The sequence below is a fragment of the Mytilus trossulus genome, chromosome 6 (genome assembly GCF_036588685.1).
Source record: "Mytilus trossulus isolate FHL-02 chromosome 6, PNRI_Mtr1.1.1.hap1, whole genome shotgun sequence".
Lineage (NCBI taxonomy): Eukaryota > Metazoa > Mollusca > Bivalvia > Mytilida > Mytilidae > Mytilus > Mytilus trossulus.
This window is the reverse complement of record NC_086378.1, coordinates 56,606,312-56,632,148: the sequence shown is the minus strand read 5'-3', so window position 1 is coordinate 56,632,148 and position 25,837 is coordinate 56,606,312. Positions and strand designations below refer to the sequence as shown.

Here is a 25,837-nt window from a genome sequence, read left to right as displayed (position 1 = left end):
GAGGAAGAATGCAGATAAGGCGCGTGCGCAGACTTACAATTTAAAGATTCACCCGAGTTATTTGGTATCAAAATCATTCAGTTAAATATGATTAAGGTAAAGTTAATTAAATCTGTGCAGAGTCATGGATTTTTAAAATTCGTTAAATTTCAGTATATAGTCTACTTATAAATTAGACACTAAAAATATGCCCAAACTGACAATCATTGATTGTCCAAAAAGGGGGTGTGTCTGACAAATAGAACTTCCGGAACACCAGACGATTTTTTCTTAGCAGGTGCCCGTGGTGCTTGATTGGTTAAGTGGATGCAACTTTTGAAAACGATGTTATTTAACTGAGGCCTCGGTGTTGTGCATACTATTGTAAATGAAAGTAATGACAAAATTCGAACTATTTCATATTTTGTTGTCAATCCTAATATGGCTAAATCATTTTGATTGCAATTTTGTAAATGCATCGTCTGCATTGGAACAGAATGTGGATACCAAAAAAACTTTCATATATGGACCAGGGCTTGATAAAAAAATAACATTACCTGTAAGATACTTTTATATCCAACCTGTGGACATCAATAATCTTAAGTAAGTAATTCACTCATTTCTAATATAATCATTATTTTCTTCAATTATTAATATACTTCAAACATTTTTATTTATATCCACCTATAATTTACAACAGTTTTTGCTGAAATTATGCTATTCAACATCAAGTTGCTTTGGAATCTTAAAACAAACACAATTAAGACACTTTGAGTATGAACCCCTCCCCCTTTAATTTCTTTTGGCGAACTTAAGATACTTTCCTATTAAAACAATTGTGAAAATGTATTTATCAAAATCAAGGAAAGGGTTATTAAATGATTTCACTATCATTGACTATCTAGAAGATAGAAGTTCAAAGTGAAATTTAATTATTGCATGAGAAGAGACTAGACTACTCGCTAGAACCAATTCATCAACAAAATGTTTTAATGCATACCATTTTAGAAACAATATTGTGCAGTAAAACCTGTTAAAGATGATGAACAGTGAATGAAATTTGAGAAAAAAAATAAAATAATATCTTTTTTTTTAAACCTAATTTGCCCACTGAGATGACTGGGTAAAAATTTGTTGCAACGAGTTCGGACAGTTATTTTCAGTGTGCTCTAATTCAAATTCAAATTAAATATCTGCAATGGTTTGTTTTCATGTTTGGTCCCTGTGTAAAGTAATCAAGCATTACATTTTGAACATGCTGCAAACATTTGTTTACATGTTGATCAGATTGATACTGCTCTTTGTCATTTTGTCATTTTTTTAAAATGGCTTTAAAAAACTTCTACAAAGAACTATTTTATCTGTTTCTTTGTATAACAATGTATAATGATATTACTATTGACACATGCACACAATAAACATGCGTCTACAAATGATTGTTAATTGAAGATATTAATTCATAAAATGATAAGAAAAGACAAGAAATTAAGCATGAGTGAGTTATAGTCATCATCATGATAGTAGCTTTAAGCAATATTGGTCATAAAAACAAGTTTTTTGTATCAAATGACCATTATATATCGATAATATCAAAGATATTGACCTTTTAGGTGGCAAAAAATTGTGTATTAAAGTTTTATTTCTAGACTGAAAGAAAAAAAAATTTGAATGACCATTCTCTAAAATAAATGGTCTAATTTAGAATATTTGCACATGATAGCATTACAGAATGAATTAACTGATTACAGAACAAATTTTAAAAAAAATAATTAAGTAAAATTGATTTAAATGTTTGAATTTCATTGATTCAAAAACTTCTATTACCCACTTATTTAATTGATTTAAATGTTTTTAAGCATTGAAGTCATCTTCAAAATACTTTTGAAATATAGTATGAAAAATGTATTTACAAAAGTGTATTTGCGGTATGAATTTAACATTGTATATAGTTTAAGAAAAAGACATTAGGAGCAAAAAATTAGTGAAATCATAAGGATTACAGTGAAGTACATGTGTGAGGAGAAAATAGTAGTGTCATTTTGGTATTCACTTTATCTTTTGATTTTCCTTTTATTACAAAAATGTACATTATTCATTGTCAATGGGTGTTCTTACAAGTTGAGATTCATTCACAATATCTTATAATATCCTCTTAATCCTTTTCAAATGAGTTTAAATTATAAAGAATATTACAAATTTATTGTCACGATTTTACTATTGATAGTCAAAGAAAACCATTCTAATACATTGTAAAATAAGTATAAAAGTTTTCGCTAAAAACAAAGACAGGATACATGTACATGATGTATGCAAAATGATTTAAGAATATAAGATAAGACCAAAAAATTCAGAATTTCAAACAACTTGAATTCAATTATGTCATTCCAATTGTTAGTACATCAAGTTCAATTTATTTAAAGTCCAGGGGTAGTATTACATGTATTACTTAGCAGGTCATTTAAAGGCAATAACACTTCCAATACTTGATATTTGCTAAGATACTTAAATTTTTCTTTACCTAATACAAAATATATGCTTGAATATTAGATAAAGCTGTACACATATATAATGAGGCTTTATTGAATCCTGATCACTTGTGATTAGTTACGGATGACGATTTCTCAACACACCCTTCATTCAATGGTACTTTAATAACCTTCACACATCCCAAACATAAATATAAAATAATTCAGACACATCCTAACAACTTTTGAAAATATAATAAGTTATAAAAAAGTTGTGCATCATTCCTCTTATTGCAAATTTATATAATAGTTTTCAGAAACACCCTACATTATTGAGGATTGATATATATAGTTCTGATCCTGTTCATTTGAATAATAATGGTGTCATCACAAATATCATCTATACTTCCTTTCTTCTATTTTCTTTTTAGTTGGTGAAAGATCGTATGAAATTGTTTTCTTTATATGAATAATCAGATTGTATATATTTTCATCTTTTATTTTGGAGTGTCATGATATGGAAGTCCTTTTATAAGGCAAAAAAATAAAATTTAGATTGTTTGAAGTTGCCTACCTACATGACCTACCCGCCTAAAAATATAAAAAAAGCAGCCTATCCAAAAAAAACCACATTTCAATTTCTTTTCAAAGATTTTATCCTTCTCTTTAAAACATGTATGTTGTTATTTATATCTTAATTGCCATAAACATGTAACTAATATTGCTTGCAAAAAGTCAATTAAAAAAAAATCTCCACCTACCTACCCAACCCTGGGCGATTCCTAACCCAGGACAAAGGGGGAAGGGGGGTCCAACCCCGGAACCCCCTGGATCCGCGCCTGCAACCTTACAAGGCATAGTTAGACAAACAACATCAAACAAGGAATATGTTAAGGGTGGCCTAATATGAGTTAACCACAAGAGCAAGTATCACATAATTTGTTCCTCACTAAATAAAGGGTATAGAATATTTGTTTCAATGGGAACAGATATTATGTCATTGTTAGTAACAAAAATTTCTAGGGATTAATTTTTGATACTAAGGTAGAACAAGGATTTGTATAGTGTCACTATACCAATCCTTGGGTGGAACAAATATGTGTTGACAGGAGAAGACTTCATAATGAATGTTTTACTTGTGTATCATCTATTGAGTAAATAAAGTATATTTAAACTCATGTTCAGTATACAAGATTTACATGTATTTATCCATTTAAGTACTACTTGTAGTTATTATTTAACAAACTTGCAGTAGTGGCATTTAAGTACTACATGTAGTTATTATTTTACAAACTTGCAGTAGTGGCATTTAAGTACTACTTGTAGTTATTATTTAACAAACTTGCAGTAGTGGCATTTAAGTACTACTTGTAGTTATTATTTAACAAACTTGCAGTAGTGGCATTTAAGTACTACATGTAGTTATTATTTTACAAACTTGCAGTAGTGGCATTTAAGTACTACTTGTAGTTATTATTTAACAAACTTGCAGTAGTGCCATTTAAGTACTACATGTAGTTATTATTTAACAAACTTGCAGTAGTGGCATTTAAGTACTACATGTAGTTATTATTTAACAAACTTGCAGTAGTGGCATTTAAGTACTACATGTAGTTATTATTTAACAAACTTGCAGTAGTGGCATTTAAGTACTACATGTAGTTATTATTTAACGAACTTGCAGTAGTGGCATTTAAGTACTACATGTAGTTATTATTTAACGAACTTGCAGTAGTGGCATTTAAGTACTACATGTAGTTATTATTTAACAAACTTGCAGTAGTGCCATTTAAGTACTACATGTAGTTATTATTTAACAAACTTGCAGTAGTGGCATTTAAGTACTACATGCAGTTATTATTTAACAAACTTGCAGTAGTGGCATTTAAGTACTACTTGTAGTTATTATTTAACAAACTTGCAGTAGTGCCATTTAAGTACTACTTGTAGTTATTATTTAACAAACTTGCAGTAGTGCCATTTAAGTACTACATGTAGTTATTATTTAACAAACTTGCAGTAGTGCCATTTAAGTACTACATGTAGTTATTATTTAACAAACTTGCAGTAGTGGCATTTAAGTACTACATGTAGTTATTATTTAACAAACTTGCAGTAGTGCCATTTAAGTACTACATGTAGTTATTATTTAACAAACTTGCAGTAGTGGCATTTAAGTACTACATGTAGTTATTATTTAACAAACTTGCAGTAGTGCCATTTAAGTACTACTTGTAGTTATTATTTAACAAACTTGCAGTAGTGGCATTTAAGTACTACATGTAGTTATTATTTAACAAACTTGCAGTAGTGGCATTTAAGTACTACTTGTAGTTATTATTTAACAAACTTGCAGTAGTGGCATTTAAGTACTACTAAGTGTAGTTATTATTTAACAAACTTGCAGTAGTGCCATTTAAGTACTACTTGTAGTTATTATTTAACAAACTTGCAGTAGTGCCATTTAAGTACTACATGTAGTTATTATTTAACAAACTTGCAGTAGTGGCATTTAAGTACTACATGTAGTTATTATTTAACAAACTTGCAGTAGTGGCATTTAAGTACTACATGTAGTTATTATTTAACAAACTTGCAGTAGTGCCATTTAAGTACTACATGTAGTTATTATTAAACAAACTTGCAGCAGTGGCATTTAAGTACTACTTGTAGTTATTATTAAACAAACTTGTAGTAGTGGCATTTAAGTACTACTTGTAGTTATTATTTAACAAACTTGCAGTAGTGCCATTTAAGTACTACATGTAGTTATTATTTAACAAACTTGCAGTAGTGGCATTTAAGTACTACATGTAGTTATTATTTAACAAACTTGCAGTAGTGGCATTTAAGTACTACATGTAGTTATTATTTAACAAACTTGCAGTAGTGGCATTTAAGTACTACATGTAGTTATTATTTAACAAACTTGCAGTAGTGCCATTTAAGTACTACTTGTAGTTATTATTTAACAAACTTGCAGTAGTGCCATTTAAGTACTACTTGTAGTTATTATTTAACAGACTTGCAGTAGTGCCATTTAAGTACTACTTGTAGTTATTATTTAACAAACTTGCAGTAGTGCCATTTAAGTACTACATGTAGTTATTATTTAACAAACTTGCAGTAGTGGCATTTAAGTACTACATGTAGTTATTATTTAACAAACTTCCAGTAGTGCCATTTAAGTACTACATGTAGTTATTATTTAACAAACTTCCAGCAGTGCCATTTAAGTACTACATGTAGTTATTATTTAACAAACTTGCAGTAGTGGCATTTAAGTACTACATGCAGTTATTATTTAACAAACTTGCAGTAGTGGCATTTAAGTACTACATGTAGTTATTATTTAACAAACTTGCAGTAGTGCCATTTAAGTACTACATGTAGTTATTATTTAACAAACTTGCAGTAGTGCCATTTAAGTACTACATGTAGTTATTATTTAACAAACTTGCAGTAGTGCCATTTGAGTACTACATGCAGTTATTATTTAACAAACTTGCAGTAGTGGCATTTAAGTACTACATGTAGTTATTATTTAACAAACTTGCAGTAGTGGCATTTAAGTACTACATGTAGTTATTATTTAACAAACTTGCAGTAGTGGCATTTAAGTACTACATGTAGTTATTATTTAACAAACTTGCAGTAGTGGCATTTAAGTACTACATGTAGTTATTATTAAACAAACTTGCAGCAGTGGCATTTAAGTACTACTTGTAGTTATTATTAAACAAACTTGTAGTAGTGGCATTTAAGTACTACTTGTAGTTATTATTTAACAAACTTGCAGTAGTGCCATTTAAGTACTACATGTAGTTATTATTTAACAAACTTGCAGTAGTGGCATTTAAGTACTACATGTAGTTATTATTTAACAAACTTGCAGTAGTGGCATTTAAGTACTACATGTAGTTATTATTTAACAAACTTGCAGTAGTGCCATTTAAGTACTACATGTAGTTATTATTTAACAAACTTGCAGTAGTGGCATTTAAGTACTACATGTAGTTATTATTTAACAAACTTGCAGTAGTGGCATTTAAGTACTACATGTAGTTATTATTTAACAAACTTGCAGTAGTGGCATTTAAGTACTACATGTAGTTATTATTTAACAAACTTGCAGTAGTGGCATTTAAGTACTACATGTAGTTATTATTTAACAAACTTGCAGTAGTGGCATTTAAGTACTACATGTAGTTATTATTTAACAAACTTGCAGTAGTGCCATTTAAGTACTACATGTAGTTATTATTTAACAAACTTGCAGTAGTGCCATTTAAGTACTACATGTAGTTATTATTTAACAAACTTGCAGTAGTGGCATTTAAGTACTACATGTAGTTATTATTTAACAAACTTGCAGTAGTGGCATTTAAGTACTACATGTAGTTATTTTTTAACAAACTTGCAGTAGTGGCATTTAAGTACTACTTGTAGTTATTATTTAACAAACTTCCAGCAGTGGCATTTAAGTACTACATGTAGTTATTATTTAACAAACTTGCAGTAGTGCCATTTAAGTACTACATGTAGTTATTATTTAACAAACTTGCAGTAGTGCCATTTAAGTACTACATGTAGTTATTATTTAACAAACTTGCAGTAGTGGCATTTAAGTACTACTTGTAGTTATTATTTAACAAACTTCCAGCAGTGGCATTTAAGTACTACATGTAGTTATTATTTAACAAACTTGCAGTAGTGCCATTTAAGTACTACATGTAGTTATTATTTAACAAACTTGCAGTAGTGCCATTTAAGTACTACATGTAGTTATTATTTAACAAACTTGCAGTAGTGCCATTTAAGTACTACTAAGTGTAGTTATTATTTAACAAACTTGCAGTAGTGGCATTTAAGTACTACATGTAGTTATTATTTAACAAACTTGCAGTAGTGGCATTTAAGTACTACTAAGTGTAGTTATTATTTAACAAACTTGCAGTAGTGGCATTTAAGTACTACATGTAGTTATTATTTAACAAACTTGCAGTAGTGCCATTTAAGTACTACATGTAGTTATTATTTAACAAACTTGCAGTAGTGCCATTTAAGTACTACTAAGTGTAGTTATTATTTAACAAACTTGCAGTAGTGGCATTTAAGTACTACATGTAGTTATTATTTAACAAACTTGCAGTAGTGCCATTTAAGTACTACTAAGTGTAGTTATTATTTAACAAACTTGCAGTAGTGGCATTTAAGTACTACATGTAGTTATTATTTAACAAACTTGCAGTAGTGCCATTTAAGTACTACATGTAGTTATTATTTAACAAACTTGCAGTAGTGGCATTTAAGTACTACATGTAGTTATTATTTTACAAACTAAGTGCAGTAGTGGCAATTGGATGGGGAAATTATTATCAATGTATTTACATGTACTGTCATTTCAAATTGATGTGACTTTTACATAGAAAAGTTGTATACATCATTGTACATGAACCTATTAGGCCTTTGATTATTGATAATTATTGTTTTACCATACCAAAACTAATATTGGATTAAGTGAGGATATTGTCCCATGATTTAGCAAGTCAAGAAAGCCTTTTCAATTACAGAGATTTACTATCTTGAGTATTTTTTCTCAAATACATTTTTTTCTCAATTAAGTCTTACACTTAAGACATTACTATTTTGGTAAGAAAGGAGTCAACCATTTTAAATAACCTGAATTCACTGTTTTTTTTAAACTGAAAAATTTTGAGGTTATGTCCTGATTTAGTTCTCATATACATGTTACAACTATAAAATTAGATACATTTACATATAATTGTACAATTTCAGTTTTCAATTGAATTAAATCTGATGAAAATTGTCTAATTATAATAGGGTGGGGTTCTTTCAGTGGCAGTTAAAATGAGTGAGTTAAACCCGCATTTAATTTGCAAGGTATAATCATCCAACTGAGCATTATATTTAAATTTTGTTTTAATGATTATTTTTTTCTGCTACAGTATTACAAGGTCCCTTGGAGACAAAGCTTTTGATGTGACAGTAACTCAAGCCAATGGAAACCGTGCTCGTGTATGGGTACAGTTACTGGATCCTCAGGATGGTAGCTACATTGTACGCTATAGGCTGTATGAGTCCTACTCTGATATCACCATTAATGTCAAATACAACGAACAAAATGTGGCGAAATCTCCTTATAAACTCTCAGGTTTGTTATAACCAAGTCATATTATATATAAAAACTCTCATATAGATATAACCAAAGAAAGAACACAGTAAACTGTTTTGTGTAAAATACCAAAACATTCTTAATTTTGTTCAATTTATTTTTCAAATTTGAATAAAAGTTCCATCTTTTACACTTGCCAAACACTCATATAAGTTTGATAATTTTCAAAATCTGGAATGAGAACCATTTTTTTTCATAGAGAGACTTGTATAGTGACTTTTAAGTATACTGCTATATGGAGGGTGGAATATGTGAGTCTGTTCATTCACTGTGTTCCTTCATTAGCTCTTGAGATGCACTTGTTTGTGAAAGAGTGTTAAATGTGTTTTTTGGTCACAATTGAAGATAAAAAATCTCCATTTGATTCTTTGATGAGATATTATATTGATATTTTTAAAAAAGAAACAACCACTTACAAAATTTTACTATTTATTTTTCAACTGAAACATTGTTTTAAGATCAATATTGGAGGTTTTAAAGCCTAATGGTCTGAGAAGTTCATTTTCATCCTGAGAACACTGATGTTGTAAATTTTAACCCCAGTTATGGCATGCTAGGTGCATTCAACTACAATCCTAATTGACTGAGGTTACCAGTTCTTTTGAAGGTAGATGGTTCTCCAGGTAATTCTGGTTCCTCAATTAATAATAAGTGGCTTCAATCATATTCATGTTTGCTGATACTTATGTTCAACACCAATAACCAATCAATCAACTCAGTATTGCTCATTGATAAAAGCTTTGTTTAGGGGATGTACCATAGCTGATGAGGGGGGATAGGACCTTTATCCGGACTTGGGAATTGGGTGTTTTTAAGCTCAGGATTTCGGGATTTATCCTTTCGTGATCAAGGAATTTCGGGACATCAGGATTTCATGTTTATAAGCCCAGGATTTCGGGATTTCATGTTTTTAAGCCCAGGATTTCGGGATCAGGACCCCTCCTATCCCCCCTTATTGAAAAAAGCTTTTTTTTTAGGGGATGTACCATAGCTGAAGTGAAAACATAGAAGTTCCTCCTAAGCAAATTTTATTGCTTTCAATATCTGAATTTTTATGCAGTATTGTTGATAAGATCTAAAGTCCAGATTGACCCCTGGCAAGAAAGTTTATAAACAGATAAAATGTTTTATAATGTGATATGAATATTGTATATAAAGATCAACAGTATAGGACTTTTAATGTTTGTTGATGAATACAGAAGCTCTAAAAAAAAAATCTCATATGTTTATTTATATATTATCAATTTCATTTTAAAAGTCTTGATTTTTTTTGTAAAGTTAACAGCTGGCCTTTTTTAATAAATTTTCCAATACATGATCACAGTACACTTTGCATGCTACATTAAACTTGTCACTGATCATCAAACATGTATTAATACAGTTGACCTGTTTCCATATAGTTTTTTTTTTTAATTTCCTTTATAAAAAATCTATTAAAATCAAGAAAAAGAAATTTATGTAAATTTAAAAAAAAAAATGAAATCAGATAGCCATAGAAACAAGTTTACTGTTGTTTTTTTATGAATAAAGTAACACCAATAATGTTAAATCATAATTCAAATGATAGCCATAAAACATAAAGCAATACACTTTAATAATTTATTATTTCTGTTTTCATTTTCATTTAATAACCAATTTAGTTATTTATTTTATTCTTTGCAAGGTCAAAAATAGTAATCTGATTCTGGCAACTGTTTTTTTAAAATTCAAAATACATGTATAATAAAATTGGGAAATGCAATTAATGTTTCCAAGTATACAGCTGAAAGATATAATTTTTTCAAGCAATTACTAAAGCAAAAATTAAGTAACTTCAAATGATTTTTATGTATAAAACAAATGTGTTATGCAACTATTTTAATATTTGTTTACATACAATTTAACTGTAGGCAATTGCTGTATATCATTTCTATTTTTCATTGAAAAACAAATGAGTGACGAATATAAACATATGGCCTCTGTATCTGCAGGGCTTGACAACAAGATGAAAGTCCCTTCTTCTTTAACCTATATACATAAAACATATAAAACAAATACTACTTTATTTTTATCCAAAAGTTTTTTTACTGTAATGCAAGTTAAAATTGGTCTTTTAGTCTCAATAGAAAGCTTGATTGGTTAGAAGAGTATTTCATTATTGTCAAAAAATAACAATTGATCCTTCTCTAAACCAGATATAATGAAAACTTAAAAAAATTTAAAGTGCCAATTTGTTTTCTATTTTATTATAACAGATTAAACTAAAAAAAAAAAACTAATTAAATCAAAATCAAATTTTCATTTCTAGGTATGGTATATCATGAGAAATGTAACTGTCCAGTCAATAGAATTGATAAGTGGTTTGAGGTATTGGGTTGTCCAGAAACCTACCATCAGATAGACGAAGATCTGTCCATATTTGACAATGTGGATTTAGAAAAGGTTGCAGCTGAAGCTGTATCTAGGTTTAGTAACAGGGGAATGCATAGTCTTAGTCACTACAGAATCATTAATAATAAGGTTTGTACCAAAATAACATGATGAGTATCATTCCCCTCCCCTTCCCTTAGGTGATGTGCACTCATAGTCACTTCAAAACAATTAGTAATAAAGCGGTCAGTGTCTCATATTTTCTACTCCCATTTCATTAGATAATATAATTCATAGAAATTTACACTTTCAGTCACTACAGAATGCAGTGGTACATCTCATCTTTCCCTTCCCTTCCACCTTGAAACTTTATTCAGCATGATGCATTCTCTAAGTCATTACAGAATAATTAATAAAGTAATGCATTTCATCCATCTCTCTTCATCCTGATGTTATATTAACAGTATTCAGGAGGATTTAAGTTTTACTTTCGTCAAACTTTTCATAAATAAAATTTGGAACATTATTTAAAAATTTCAAATAAAAAATAATGGGGAACACAAAATAACAGCAGAGTCATTTTCTGTCAATGGATTATGGCTAATTTAGCAAGATTTTTTAGATCAGATTGAAAAAAAATAATCTTCATAAAAAAAATTGAATGCTACACAGCCAAGTTTTGCTCATGTGAAATTTGCCTTTGTATCCCATTATAGACATTAAGGGGCCAGCTGAAGGGAATTTCTCACTACATTGAAGACCTGTTGGTGACCTTCTGCTGTTGTCTTTTCAATGGTCGGGTTGTTGTCTCTTTGACACATTCCCCATTTCCATTTTCAATTTTATTTAAACATTGAAGATACCACTGTTGAACATACATTTTTGACAAATAATCAAAGAAACAAAATTAAATGTAAGATCTTATTTTAAGCTACAAATGTAGACCTCTAACATGTCTGCAACATGTTTGTATATTATCAATAGAGGGAATTCATTCAAACTACGTAGGATAGTCATACAATCTTAGAAACACATGCTGATAGATACAGAAAGCCTAAAAGCAAACAAATTTTTCACTTTCCTGTTTACTTACAAATGGTTTATCATCCCATACATCATTTTGTATATCTAGGCCCTGTAGACATTTTGTTTTCAGACCTTTTAATTGAGATACAGCATATGTGATTAAAAATGAAATTATTGTTTATATTATCTTTATTACCTTTGAAGTACATGTTTATACTTATATCCAGGTGAAATGTTTATCATGTTTTGATAAACAATTCATGTGTATTTTGGTATTTTGACATGTTTATGTATTTTAAAATCATAGATATATATGCATGCTTGACAAATTTCTTCAATATTTCACTTATAACTAGAAATCATGTGCATATGAAAGAGGATATTTAGAAAATAAGACTTATGTTTTTCTTCTGATTTTTAATTATAACTGATATTAGATATAAGTGTTTACAGGTTATATTTTGTCATATCCAGATTTCAGCAGTGAGCAAATACAATTAATGTCATATGATATTGCTCTAAATGATATTAAACATTTTTAAAATCAAATTTTACTGTTATGGATCTTCCCTTTTCATGTTTATTTCTTTAATATTTTGTTACCACACTAACTTTTCTTAGGCTATGCATGAAAAAAATCCCTGCAACCTTTTATTTCTCAATTTTATTTCAAAACTGACATCTTCAAAACTATTCTCAACTAATATTTTACAAAATAATAGTATCCTTCACATCATTCGATACCACATTGAACTATCTACTTTAACTCATCTAAAAAGCTTATGTTATCATTTTGCATCTATCATTCCTTACAAACCTTTATAATTTGGTTTGTTTGGATTAAAAAATATTGTTTATTTTTCTATTTCATATGAATAGATATACAGGAAGACATATGGAGAACATGTAGGATTCAAGATGTTTAGTGATTCTGTTTTATTATCCTTGACTCGTAAGGTAAGATACTTTATTGTTACCACCTTCCCTTGATCAGGATTTTATGCCCCTCCTATGATGGTTGGAAGCAGGATGATTTCCTGATTGTGCATCTCTGACATGTCTAAGCCAACTTGTTGATTGGTCTGTTCCATCAAAACAGTCAGGTCTGGGGCTTAGGTGTCTATTTGAAATCTCAAAACTTTGTAATTGTATAAAAACTTGTATTTTAGTCAATAAAAGTGCAGGAACTATTTTATTTATATGTTTTGAGGTGTTAATTTTACTCTTACACTAACCTTTTGATGTAATTGGAAAGAGAAGATATGTTGTATCATTTCATGACATGCAAGAATGAACAAAACAACATAAATTAGGCTGCTGTTGCTGTTTTTCCATCTCAAAGTAACAATGAGGTTTTTCCCTGAACTGCAATGTCTAAATAGCCCCTAGCACCAGTTCAAGGGAATTCTTTGCTAGGTTTCAACCAGGTTTTGCATAAAAAACAGCTTCAGTGTGATAACTCAACATATAAGAAATTTAAACAAATCAATATATGTTTTAGGTTTTGTTACCAGATGTTGAATTCTTTGTAAACCTAGGAGACTGGCCATTAGAGAAGAAAGACAAGAAAGATAACCCACTGCCAATATTCTCATGGTGTGGGTCAGATCTCACCAGAGATATTGTTATGCCAACTTATGACATCACAGAGGCTACTATTGAAATGATGTCAAGGTAGGTTTTAATGTAAAAATGAAGATGTGGTATGATTGCCAATGAGACAACTCTACACAAGAGACCAAATGCAAAACAACTATTAGTCACTGTACAGCCTTCAACAATAAGAAAAGTCCATACTGCACTGTCAGCTATAAAATGCCCCCAAAAGACAAAGGTAAAACAATCCCAACAAGAAAACTAATAGCCTAATTTATGTACAAAAAATGAAAGAAAAATAAATATGTAACACATCAACAAGTCAAAAGTTAAACATCTATCCCCATTTATTGGGGAATATCCAAAATGAGTTGTGTTGCCTGAATTCTGAAATTCTTTATCATTTAAACTGTACACCTCAAAGCAGGCATTCTGATAGGTTAAAATTGTATTTGAGCACATATATACTCATTTGACTTCCAAAAAATGCTGTTATAAATATTAATTCAAAATGTGTTAAATTTTGAAAGGAAAAATTGATATTTAGATGACATTGGAGCATTAAAGGACTTTTTGCCTTTAAAGTAAATGCAGTCAAGGTCAGGTGTTCTAGGTGGGAAAAAAACAAGCATAACTTTAATGCAGTTTATATACCCTACAATTATTTTACATCTATATATATATAGTTCAAAAGAAAACTTGTATCATGTATCATTCAATTACATATCAATATATAGAATCTCTGCATTGGTATTGGCCTTTTAACAACATGATTTTACCATCTTTCTATTCTAAGGTACTATCTATTTTTTAAAGAATTTATTTAATAATTTTTCAGAAAATATATATTGATAAATGCATGTCTTTTTTCAATTTTCAGTTCAAGTTTAACATACAACAGCTGTATACAAAAATACTTATAAAAATCTGTGACATGTACATAAATTTTAATGATTTAAATTAGCAAACAATTTTTACAGAGGATGACCTTGAGGTCACTCTGATGTATTGTTATCGGTTAAATTTCCGTCATTCATAAATTATAGTCAAATTAGTTTTGGGTTTTCAACACCAGTGAAAAAAGTGCATTTTCATACCTGCGATTTCTGTTTTCTTGTTGTACGATGTTTCAACAAAATATGGAATCATTTCAGTTGTTGATTTAGTGGTGAAAATTTGATTCGAATAGCTAAGGTATAAAATTCCAATTTTAAATGTTAAAAAAGAATATTATAGATTTCGTGTCTCATTCAAATAGTTATCAATAAGTACATTATGAGTATTTAAATCTAATTTGTCATGGTTTAACTTTATGAAAATTCTTATAATTATGGGGAAAAATGAGAAAAAAATAATGTAAAATTAAATTAGTTGCATAAGTATGCTATAAATAATAAAAGGATATTATAGATTTCATGTTTCATTCAAAAAGTAATCAATGGGTACATTAAATAACTTTTTCAATGGAATTTATCATGGTAAAACTTTATGAAAACTTTATATAATGAGAAAAATGAATATTTAAAAAAAAAATTGAAATCAATTGCATTCAAAAGAAGATGGTATTCATGTTCTCCTATTAAGAAATAATGAAAAGTGTTTTCAGGCGCTTTTTAGCTTAATCAAGTCTTTTTCTTTAGCATAAGGAAGGACAAAGAATATATATATATGCAACAGGCAGTGGTCATTGTTTGACAACCCTGGACATGTAATGGCCAAAACTTTGACCTACTCTGCACCTATTTTGTCATTTTGACACCTGATATACATAAGAGTTTCTAACAATTATCTGAAAAGAGTTATGCTGCTGAATTAAGTCATTTACTTTGTGAAGAGCTAAACTTTTGTTATTTTGCTTATTAACCTTTTTGTGTTTAATGTTGTCTTTTCTTCCTTATTTGTATTTGCCAGTCCTCTATATTCTGATATGTCTTAGTGGATTGATATTTTTATGCCCCATTTATTATGCCCCATTTATGGGCATTATGATTTCTGGTCTGTGCGTCCGTTTGTTCGTCTGTCTGTTTGTTCCTCCATCTGTTTGTCCGTTCGTCTGTCCCACTTCAGGTTACAGTTTTTGGTCTAGATGGTTTTTCATGAAGTTAAAGTCTAATCAACTTGAAACTTAGTACACATGTTCCTTATTACATAATCTTTCTTATTGTAATGCCAAATTAGAGATTTTCTCCCATTTTCACGGTCCACTGAACATAGAAAATGATAGTGCAAGTTTCAGGTTGAAGTTTTTGGTCAAGGTAGTTTTTGATGAAGGTGAAGTCCAATCAACTTGAAACTTAGTACACATGTTCCCTATGCTATGATCTTTCTAATTTTAATGCCAAATTAGAGATTCCCTTTATTTGCAATAACTTGAACTGATGTAAATGATCCTTAAATGTTTAATTGAATGTATCGTTAATTGTAAGTAATAGTTTTTCATTTCACTATTTCAGAGTTTCTCTAGATGTTTTCTCAGTTCAGGGTAATACAGGACCACAGTGGGAGAACAAGACATCTAAAGCATTCTGGAGAGGTAGAGACAGTCGACAAGAAAGACTTGACCTAGTTGAGTTGTCTAGGAAACAACCTGAAATCATTGATGCAGCATTGACACACATGTTCTTCTTCCCTAAAGAGCCTGAAAAATATGGGGAACTTGTCAAAACTATTTCATTCTTTGAATTTTTTAAGGTATGAAGTTCATGGTATTTTACAATTTTGAAAAAAAAGTAGGGTGCATGTTTTTGAGACAGTAAAATAAGGACACAAAAATCATAAGGAATACAGTCTTCAATAATCTAGAATTTTTGCAATTCAATTTTACTATGCCATTTCAAGTCTTAATAAATGTACTTGGAAATTTCTGTACATGTAAAATGCATTTAACAAAGTACTTTTAAGACAGGAAATTTGATTTTTTTATTCCTTTATCATTGAAGTTGATAAATCTCTTTTGTGTGGACTAACATTTAAAATAATCATTTAAACTAATTTCTGTTAACTCTGAAGAATATTCATTGTTTATGCTGTTAGGTTGAAGCAGACTGAGTCCTCATTTATAATAGTTTTACTTAAAAATGATTCTAATATCAATGTTTTTTTCAGTATAAATATCAAATTAATATGGATGGTACAGTGGCTGCTTACAGATTCCCGTATTTACTGGCTGGAGATGCTGTCGTCTTCAAACATGAATCAGAATATTACGAACATTTCTATCATGATCTTCAACCATATGTCCATTATATTCCATATAAAAAAGATCTAAGTGACTTAGTGGAACAGATAGAATGGGCGAAGAGTCATGAAGAGGAGGTTAGATAAGGCCTAAATTAAAATATTGTTTGTTTCCCCAATCCCGACTGACCCTGCAAAAATGATGCCACATGTACTCATAAAATTTTAATGTCAAAACTAAGTCAATTATTATTTTATTCATTTTGGATTTTCAGGCTTGCTGGATCGTCTGATAATGTTCAAGCTTTTTGGAAAAATAAAATTATTTCCCTACCTACCTACCCACACCTGGCTTGGCAGGGTCGGGATTGGAGAAACAAACAATATATTGATTTAGGCCTAATGACATATATTGTTTTGCAAAGTGATATTTTATCATAGATTTTGGGGTCTCTGTGAAAAAATTGCAGTTCCTTAATTGTTCATGCATGTCTGGCAAATAATCCCTTTGCTTCAATACTGCAATAATTTGAGAAACTTAAAAGGTATACATTTATATGACAAAAAGATTAAGGTTGAAATACCCTTAGCAATCGTTGAGTAGTAATACTTAATTATATGAATAATATTAATTATTTGCCTACCTTGTAATAGTTGAAGAACAGATTAAGTAAAAACTTTAAATTAACTTTATAATTTTACAGGTTTTAAAGATTGTCAGCAATGCAAGATCTTTTGTGAGAGAAAACTTGTTACCAAAAGATATATATTGTTACCACGCAAAAGTGTTCAATGTAAGTTTACTGTTGTCTATTTAGATAAAATCATATGGAAGATAGATGTAATATTTGCTACCAAATCATCATTGGATATATAAAATAACAAACCATTTTCATGTAAAATTTATAGTCTAAGTGGAGACAACTCTTTATTTAAGGTAGCACAATACAAAGATTTTTTTACTTCCAATCACTAACATTTGAAATGCTGTAACTTTCTTATGAATGCATAGAAAATAATAAAAGAGGTACATATAGATAGGTCAAAGAATAATCTTTGAAATGAATGTAATATTTTTATTATGCAATCATTATGTAATCAATTATTATGTAATTAGTGGCAAAATCGGGGTAAGGTCACTTGAATGAATTTAGCTCTTTCATCTCTTTAACTATACAGAAGATTTTAATGAAATCTTAATCAACACATCATGGGCTTCAAAAGGGTGTCTCAGATTGTCTCTATGGTTTTCTATTCTCTCATAAATCTCCAATTAGTGAAACATCGTAACCACATAAAAGAAGATAATGTTTAATAAGGTGTAAAATTTGTTCTATACATTCTATCTGAAATCTGAGACACCCTTTTGTAGATAATGGCCATAGGAACAACATATAATAAAATCAAGCATCTAGGGATACCTATGCAGAAGCTAATTTCATTTGAAAGTGGAAATTTGGTGAAAAATATTTTAGACACCGTTAACATTATAATTGGTTACATAATTGTTGCATAATGCTAACATTGCATTAATTTGAAAGAGTAATCTGTTAGCTATACAAAACTACCACTTTTATAAATTTTCAAGCATTATTAAGAAAGTTACAGCATTTTAAAACTTGGTAGTTGGAGTTATAAAATCTTTGTATTGTGCTACCTTAAACTAGAGATTTAAACTTTATTTTCAGAAATTTGTAATATGTACTGCAATGTTTCTATTTAACCCTTTGACTCGAACTTTTACTGGTGAATTTAAAAGGAAAAACTGATTTCTGGCTTTCTTTCTTACATATTTTTTGTTCTGGAATACCAAAAGTATATCTATACTTTAAACGTTTAAAAAGGGGTCTATTACGTTAACATTGGACACATTATAGTTATCTATATAAGAAGTAATGAACTTTATCAAGAATAAGAATAGTTTTCTTTTTTTATTGAGTCTAGAAGAGTTCATTGACAAGCTATCCTAAATCATTTTATAATGGTATATACTGAGATTTTTTTTGTATGTTAAATGAAGAAGATAAATCTAAGAATCAGGCAGTGATGAAAACATGACCAAAAAACCCCACCCAATTTGACATTGATTTCAGTTCATAATATGTAGTTATGCACAAAAATAACATTCATTTCTGTTTTCTGTTCTGGTAATAGAAGATACAATTTGGTTGAAATGCACTAGAAATTAACAAATAAGGGGAGATAACTCTGTGATTTGCTATCATTCTTACCAATTTTTTAACCGAGTTATTTGATATTACCAGTCACACACAAACGAAAGACTAATAATTTTTAACTTAGGATGATGGTTAGTATTAAATAGTATGATTAGCTCGGTGGGTTTTTTCTGATCATGTTTTGAATTTTACCTAAATTGCCTGATTCTTACAAAGACTGGCACTTAAAGCAAAAAAGACGTTACAAAAGAAATGTACTAAATATAGTATTACAATGTATGACAAAAACAAATCCCACCTCAAATAAAGAATAACTAGTGTAAATCAAGTGGCTTACTGATACACTTTTTCTGAAACCTATGCTAAAGGTTCATCTGGTTAAAGCCTATAAACTGCTAATGATTTCCTGACTACTGGTATGTGTTTGTCTTTGTCTTGTCTTGGAAAATTTAAGATTTAAGTATATATTATATGAATATGATTTTGGAATAGGAAATTCATTTGTATGTTTATATGGTGTCATACAATATAAATGTTTCATTGTAAATACAGTTTTACTGAGATAGATAGAATTATATCTTTTTTCTTCATATTAATACCTGATGTGGGTTTTTTTACAGAAATTTTCAAAATTATTAAAATACAAACCCAAATTACCTGATTCTAGCTGGGAGTTAGTGGAACAGCCTACAGACAATGATGCTACGTGTGACTGTAAAAGGCCAACAAAGTCAAAGGTAACAAATCAGGGTTAATATTGTCAAATCAAATAATGCTTATATTGTAACCTGTAAGATGTGAATAAATATAATAGAGATATATGAGTATACATAAGAAGATGTGGTATGAGTGCAAATCAAACAATTCTCCGTCCAAGTCACAATGTATAAAAAGTTAACAATTATAGGTCGAAGTATGTGTCTTTCAACACTAAGCCTTTGCTCACACTAAACAGCAAGCTATAAAGGGCCCCAAAATGACTAGTGTTAAACTATTCAAAACAGGAAAACTTATGTTCTAATCTATAAGACCAGAAACGACACCATTGTTGTACAACACCAACAATCAACAACTCTTTTTACAATACCAAGACAACTGTTTAAGTTGACGGGGTTTTTTTTTTGTTATTGTCCTCATTGTATGTAAACAATAAAATCAACTATATGGCTCATTCTAATTTTGTTTCTTTTAATTTTAGAAAAAGGAGAAAAAAGATGAATTGTGACACCATTGTTAGTTTCCATGACTACATAATAGTCATCTGAAGAGGGACCAATCATTACGAGAAGGAGGCTAATTGCCATGGTCGACAGATTGACCTAAATGTGATGATGTCAGGAATGATTTAAAATGATGTGCAATATTGAAATATTCAGGAGATATCTTATTGACTGTACTTTAGATTCATGATAGTCATTATTCATAAGAGAATTATATTTAATTTTGATTTTGGCCCATCTTTCCATGACTTCATTATTGAAAATTACTTTCATATTGTACATTTGAAATGGGTATTATTGAAAAGTTTTTTTTTTTTGTTGCATTAACTTCATATTATGCTAATATAATTTTGTTGCAATTACGAACCATATTTAATTGGTTTTTTTTTTCCATTATTTTTGAAAAACATCAATAACCATATTAACAAACAACATTTATAAAAGTTTAGTGCTTGGTGCTTTTATTGTGGTGGCATTAGTATAACTAGTGACCTTTATCAAGGGTGTAGTCTTTGATTTTGAAAAATTATATATTGTTACATGATTCCCTTTTTATCTAGTCACATGTTTTAGTGTAGGTTACCATAGACATATATTTTATATAACTCAATGTAGTGGTTCAAATTAGCATGGTTTTCAAGTCCATGACCTATCTATTCTGGGTGAGGACTTTTATTTTTGAATTAGTACAAATTTATAAGGACTGGTCATTCTTTACACTGATGATTTATTCTGGTCTTTTTTTTTTTTTTTTAATTCAAATGGTCCTGGACCTTTTCACTACTGCAAATTTGAACCCCTGCTGTGGCACCTCAATATATTTCAATTTATGTTGGTAATACTCAGCTCTAGGTTTTGTTGGGTATCTTTTTACAAATTACAATATTAGTGATATTATATGTACATGTATTATTAGATAGCTTTTATAATTATGCTTCATTATACACATCTTATTTATAGCTTTTCCGTTCTTATTCACTGGGGAAATGTTAAAGATGAAGAATTTCAATTATATCCCTATAAGAGGGGGTGTCGGAAGGGTCCTAATCCCGACATCCCTGGTGAGTGAGGCTTAAAAACATGAAATTCTGAGGTCTCTAATTTAAAGAAATTCAAATCCTGACATAGGTAATTCAAAAAGAAAAATTCCAGGATTCCAAAAGGATCAATGCCAAAATCCCCTGCTTAAAAACACCTGATTCCTAAGTCTGGATAAAGGTTCATCTCCTTTCCTATAACTATTGAATGGTTCAGCTTCTACTCTTCACAACGGGCCAAAATTGTTTAGTAGGGGTCCATTTGTTTAGAATGGAGTTTATATTTTCCCCTGCTTATACCCTTCTCATTACATATAAGTAGTGAAAAAAAACTTCCATTAAAAAGTTCCGTCATAAAATCTTCTCATAAAGAACTTGCCAAAATTAGTGTTAACATTAATTTTTATAGGTGCTAGTTACATATGTATATAATCTAGTCATAGTGCATAAATGAATAATTATATTATTTATATAGTTTAGAAATGTTATAGTGTTAATGTTGAGAAAAGAAAAGAAAACAGTTGATAAGAAGATACACTGTATTGGCAATGCTTAATATCAAATTTAAATTATTTAAATCAAAAATTGTAAGATAATCATATATTTCATTTCCTCTCATTTGGCATTCATTCATATTGTATTCTAACTTTATTTGCTCTGCCAAAATGAAATTCTTTAATGTTTAATTAAGCCTTACACTGCGAATATGTAACACATATAGTCTGAAGAACAGACTTTAAAAAGTCATCGTTTAGTCATAGCCTTTGCTGATGTTTGTAAACAAAATAAGAATTAATCCATAATTGGAACAAAAAAAAACAACATTGACAAGGATGATAGAAAACTGATAATATCTTTTGTATGAAAGGCTTGCATAGGCTGAAAAAATATTATTTTTATTATATATGTAGCTCTACATGTTCAAAAGTCTTGAACATTCTTAATATTGCCAATGTATTATGATGTTGAGTCCATAAGGAAGATACTTATCCTCTATGTTAAATTTTACATGAACTGTTTTTGTCAATTTTAGTCATTTTAAACTTATTTAAAAAGTGGTTATTTAATTTAATTTTGTCAATTTAAGTCATAAACTTATATAAAAAGCTGTCATTTTATTTGATTTTGTCAATTTTATAAAGTCATCTCATAATAAACTTATATAAAAAGCTGTTATTTCATTTGTTTTTGTCAATTTATCATAAACAATGATAAATTGTTGATATATATGATGTTGTTCTGAAAAGTATATTATTTTTAGGATATCTTCTATTATCTGCTATAAAGAGCTATTTTGGTGTGTTTGCTTCAATATAAAATTTCCGTCCTTTACTTATGATTGTAGTCAGAAGCCAATTCAAAGTCATGAGTTTCTGTCATTGTTTTTTTCGTCTTCCAAAATATTTATATATGAAATTCAACACAGATGAGTATGTTTCAATTCTTTACTAGTCTTTTTGTTCTTACTAATTGTCATTGTACATCGATAATAGACACTTCATTTATTGTTTTATTTTCCAAGATAAATATATGTACTGTATTTTGAATATAAAAAAATAAAAATTTACATTGTGATTCTATGTTATCATTTATAATTTTTGCCCCACTGACCATAGTCAGGATTACCCTAAAGAAATCATGTTCCGTTTATCATAAATGGGTAAAAAAACTTGGCACTCGATTTGTACTATTATGCAGGTTCCACATATACATATTTTCTAAAATTTCCATGTTATTCAATAAAGTTGAGAATGGAAACTGGAAATGTGTCAAAAAGACACAAAACTGATTGAAGAGCAGAAACTGCCAAGGCCACAAATGGGTAATCAACACAGCAAGAAAATCCCGCACCAGAAGGAAGGCCTCAGATGGCCTCTTAACAAAAAAGTGTACATGTACTAGTTCAGTAAAAAATGAACGTCATCAAACAAAAACTACAAACAATATAAATTAACCAAAATAAAACAAGCATTCTGACAGTATTGCATGGCAATACATTGTCCCCTACTGATTAAAAATTAATTGTTTTGGAACAAGATACTTATTTGATCTCAATCTCTGGCACATAGATCATATCCGTTCTGTTCAAAAAACATTTACACCACTCAATATGACCTCTGACAATTATGTATGGCAGAGGTCATATTGAGTACAGTATTGATTGCAGATCATTTATGGAACGGATATGATCTCTGTGCTGGAGATTGACTTGATCTGTAACTGCCATGGTGTAAACAATATATAACAAATATAAAGTCATTAACTACAAGCATTAGTAAAAATAGTAACGAAAACTTATTATTTAAGGGTTTTTTTAAGTCCAAGGACAATAACTCTGCACAACATCATCAGACCTGAATAAAATTGGTACTCGATCTGTAACATGTCATGAAAAAACTGCATCAAATAACACATAAATACATTCAAGCACAAAGTAAAAAAAGTGTGGAAAACTGATTTCCTGGATAGACAGAAATGGTCTTCAATGTGTTTGTCACACCCATAAGTAGACAGACAGACAGACAGACAGGCAGACTAGACAGTCAGACAGACTAGACTAGACATACAGACAAGCAACTAGACAGAGAGAGAGACCTTAAAAAAGCTCGGGGATATTCAGAAAAAAATTAAACATTTATTTTTCATTACAAATTTTATTAATAACCTTAAGTAGTTAGTACTTCATCATATGACACAAAAACATTCAAAAAAATAAATTCGTGTTGGCCCCAGGTGACTTAAAATGTAGATATCATTGAAAAAGCTCCAAATTATCTCCCTTTGGTGAAAAAAATGCCATAAATAAAATTGAAATATCCTTTTTTACTCATTGGTGACCTATATTTTTTATTTTTGTTTTCGAATAAGCTATACATAAACTAAATAATTGTAAAATCTAATGATTTCTGTAATTTAGTTCTTTTTTAATTTCGATATTACCGCTTTTTCTCCTATTAGTTCAACAGAAAAAAAAGACAAAAATGTATGTTTCGATGGTAGATTGTAGCGTAAATAAACAGTGACCCCATTTTTTTATTTCAATTTTCTACTAATAAAAAATAAATATAAAAATATAGAGAAATCTTATATTAAATAAAAAAATTGATTTAACGAGCCCCCCTTAATGATAAATAGACTCATTTTTTTTGGCAGTCACTTGAAACTGTCAGACAGCAGCACCCTCAGGTTGTCACTTTATATTTCTTTCGCCTGAGGGAGTTACCATTTTAGTGGCGGGGGCTTTTTTCAAATTTCATCCTTTAGATTCTGTACATGGCAGATAGGTGCTCTCGACTCCATGCAATATTGATTGTCAGTTTTCTAGTCCAGTGAATCTATCATAAATTTAACCCTAACCCGAAAGTAAATGCAACAGAATATTTTATAGTTTTAATCTTTAGCATTATTCCCCAAATATACACAGAAAAAAGTCCCATAAGATCGAACTTGTGGAAGACTAAAAAAATCACCATTTAAAATTCATATGGAGATTTGCATTGAAAAGGGAGATAACTCTTGCAAAAAAGGCAGAAATATCAATAAAAATTGATACAAAATTATAACTTTACCGCTTCTATTCATCAGAATGTATTGATTCTTGATATTTGAGCTGTCGTTAGAGTATAACAAAAAAAATTAAGGTGTTTTCATATCTTTTATCAAGCCATAATCTAGATTTCATAATAAATTAATTATTTGTTGACCATTATTGAATTGTCAAGGTAAAGAATCTCAAATTCAATAAAAAATAATTAAGCATGTATTCTTCTTTTTGTGGTTTAAAGTTTCTTTAGATAAGTAAGTTCCTGAAAAAATATAATATACAAATATAAACAATACCAAATTTTCACATTATTTTGTTTCAAATTAGTCACAAAGCTTCAATATTGCAATGCAGGAAAAAAATAAAACTACCCATAACACTTCGGTTTTGTTCATTTCATGAGCAGAAGATTATATAATTTAGTCAAATACAAACTTATAACCCGATCGAAGTATCTTACTTTAAATAAAATTCAAGAAAAACAAAAAAAACTGACCAAAAAGACTATTTTTTGTAAGAGTTATCGCCGCTTCCAATGTTAATTTCAATAGGAAATTAAAAATGCTGATTTTGAGTTTTCCTCAAGTTAAATTTTATGGGACTTTTTTCTGTGTATATAAAGGTGTCATACCACCAATTACTCCCTCAAATTTAGAATGTATGTGAAAGTAGGCCTACTCGGACAAAAAATAGTGCATTTGATGTCCTTTTTTACTTAAACTAACCGACAAATTGGCAGAAATGAAACTTTTGGTGAAAGAGAAATATATTAAGACCATTTTGAGCTAAAATTTACTTATTTATGGGTTTGCGTTCAAAATTGAGGATTAATGCACTCCATAGTATACTAATTTAAGATTTCCAGAAAACCAGGGGTTATTTTTAGTGGTACCTCTATTCGGAACACCTTTTCTTTTTTATATGATTTTAAACACCTGTTGAAAATTGGCATGTAGAAAGCTGATACATGTAGGATTCAGGACATACCTGGTTTCTTTGAAGTTAAACTTGAGGTAAAATATTTAGAAAGCTGTGAAAATTGTAAAATTTGGTTGAACAGATAGGGACTTT

The 25,837-nt window shown here is 29.5% G+C and overlaps 1 protein-coding gene across 2 annotated transcripts; it reads left to right on the top strand.

The window, feature by feature from the left end:
• The first annotated feature begins 5 nt into the window (after nt 1-5).
• On the top strand, nt 6-20,712 carry LOC134721578 (protein O-glucosyltransferase 2-like). 2 transcript variants are annotated; one of them, XM_063584676.1, is made up of 10 exons: nt 6-96; nt 8,414-8,619; nt 10,928-11,139; nt 12,895-12,972; nt 13,517-13,689; nt 16,065-16,302; nt 16,717-16,926; nt 17,493-17,582; nt 19,586-19,702; nt 20,164-20,712. In XM_063584676.1, the coding sequence occupies exons 3-10, from the start codon at nt 10,930-10,932 to the stop codon at nt 20,188-20,190; spliced, it is 1,143 nt and encodes a 380-aa protein (XP_063440746.1). In that variant the 5' UTR covers nt 6-96; nt 8,414-8,619; nt 10,928-10,929; the 3' UTR covers nt 20,191-20,712. The 2 variants fall into 2 exon arrangements, with proteins under 2 accessions (XP_063440746.1, XP_063440745.1); XM_063584675.1 differs by lacking the exon at nt 6-96 and adding an exon at nt 194-582.
• The last annotated feature ends 5,125 nt before the right edge of the window (nt 20,713-25,837 follow it).

Bases quoted from the DNA above. Each gene is read 5' to 3' on its own strand.
- LOC134721578 (XM_063584675.1), top strand. From the start codon at position 368: ATGAAAGTAATGACAAAATTCGAACTATTTCATATTTTGTTGTCAATC. The intron at 583-8,413 runs GTAAGTAATTCA...TTTCTGCTACAG, and splicing joins GTGGACATCAATAATCTTAA to TATTACAAGGTCCCTTGGAG. The intron at 8,620-10,927 runs GTTTGTTATAAC...TTTCATTTCTAG, and splicing joins ATCTCCTTATAAACTCTCAG to GTATGGTATATCATGAGAAA.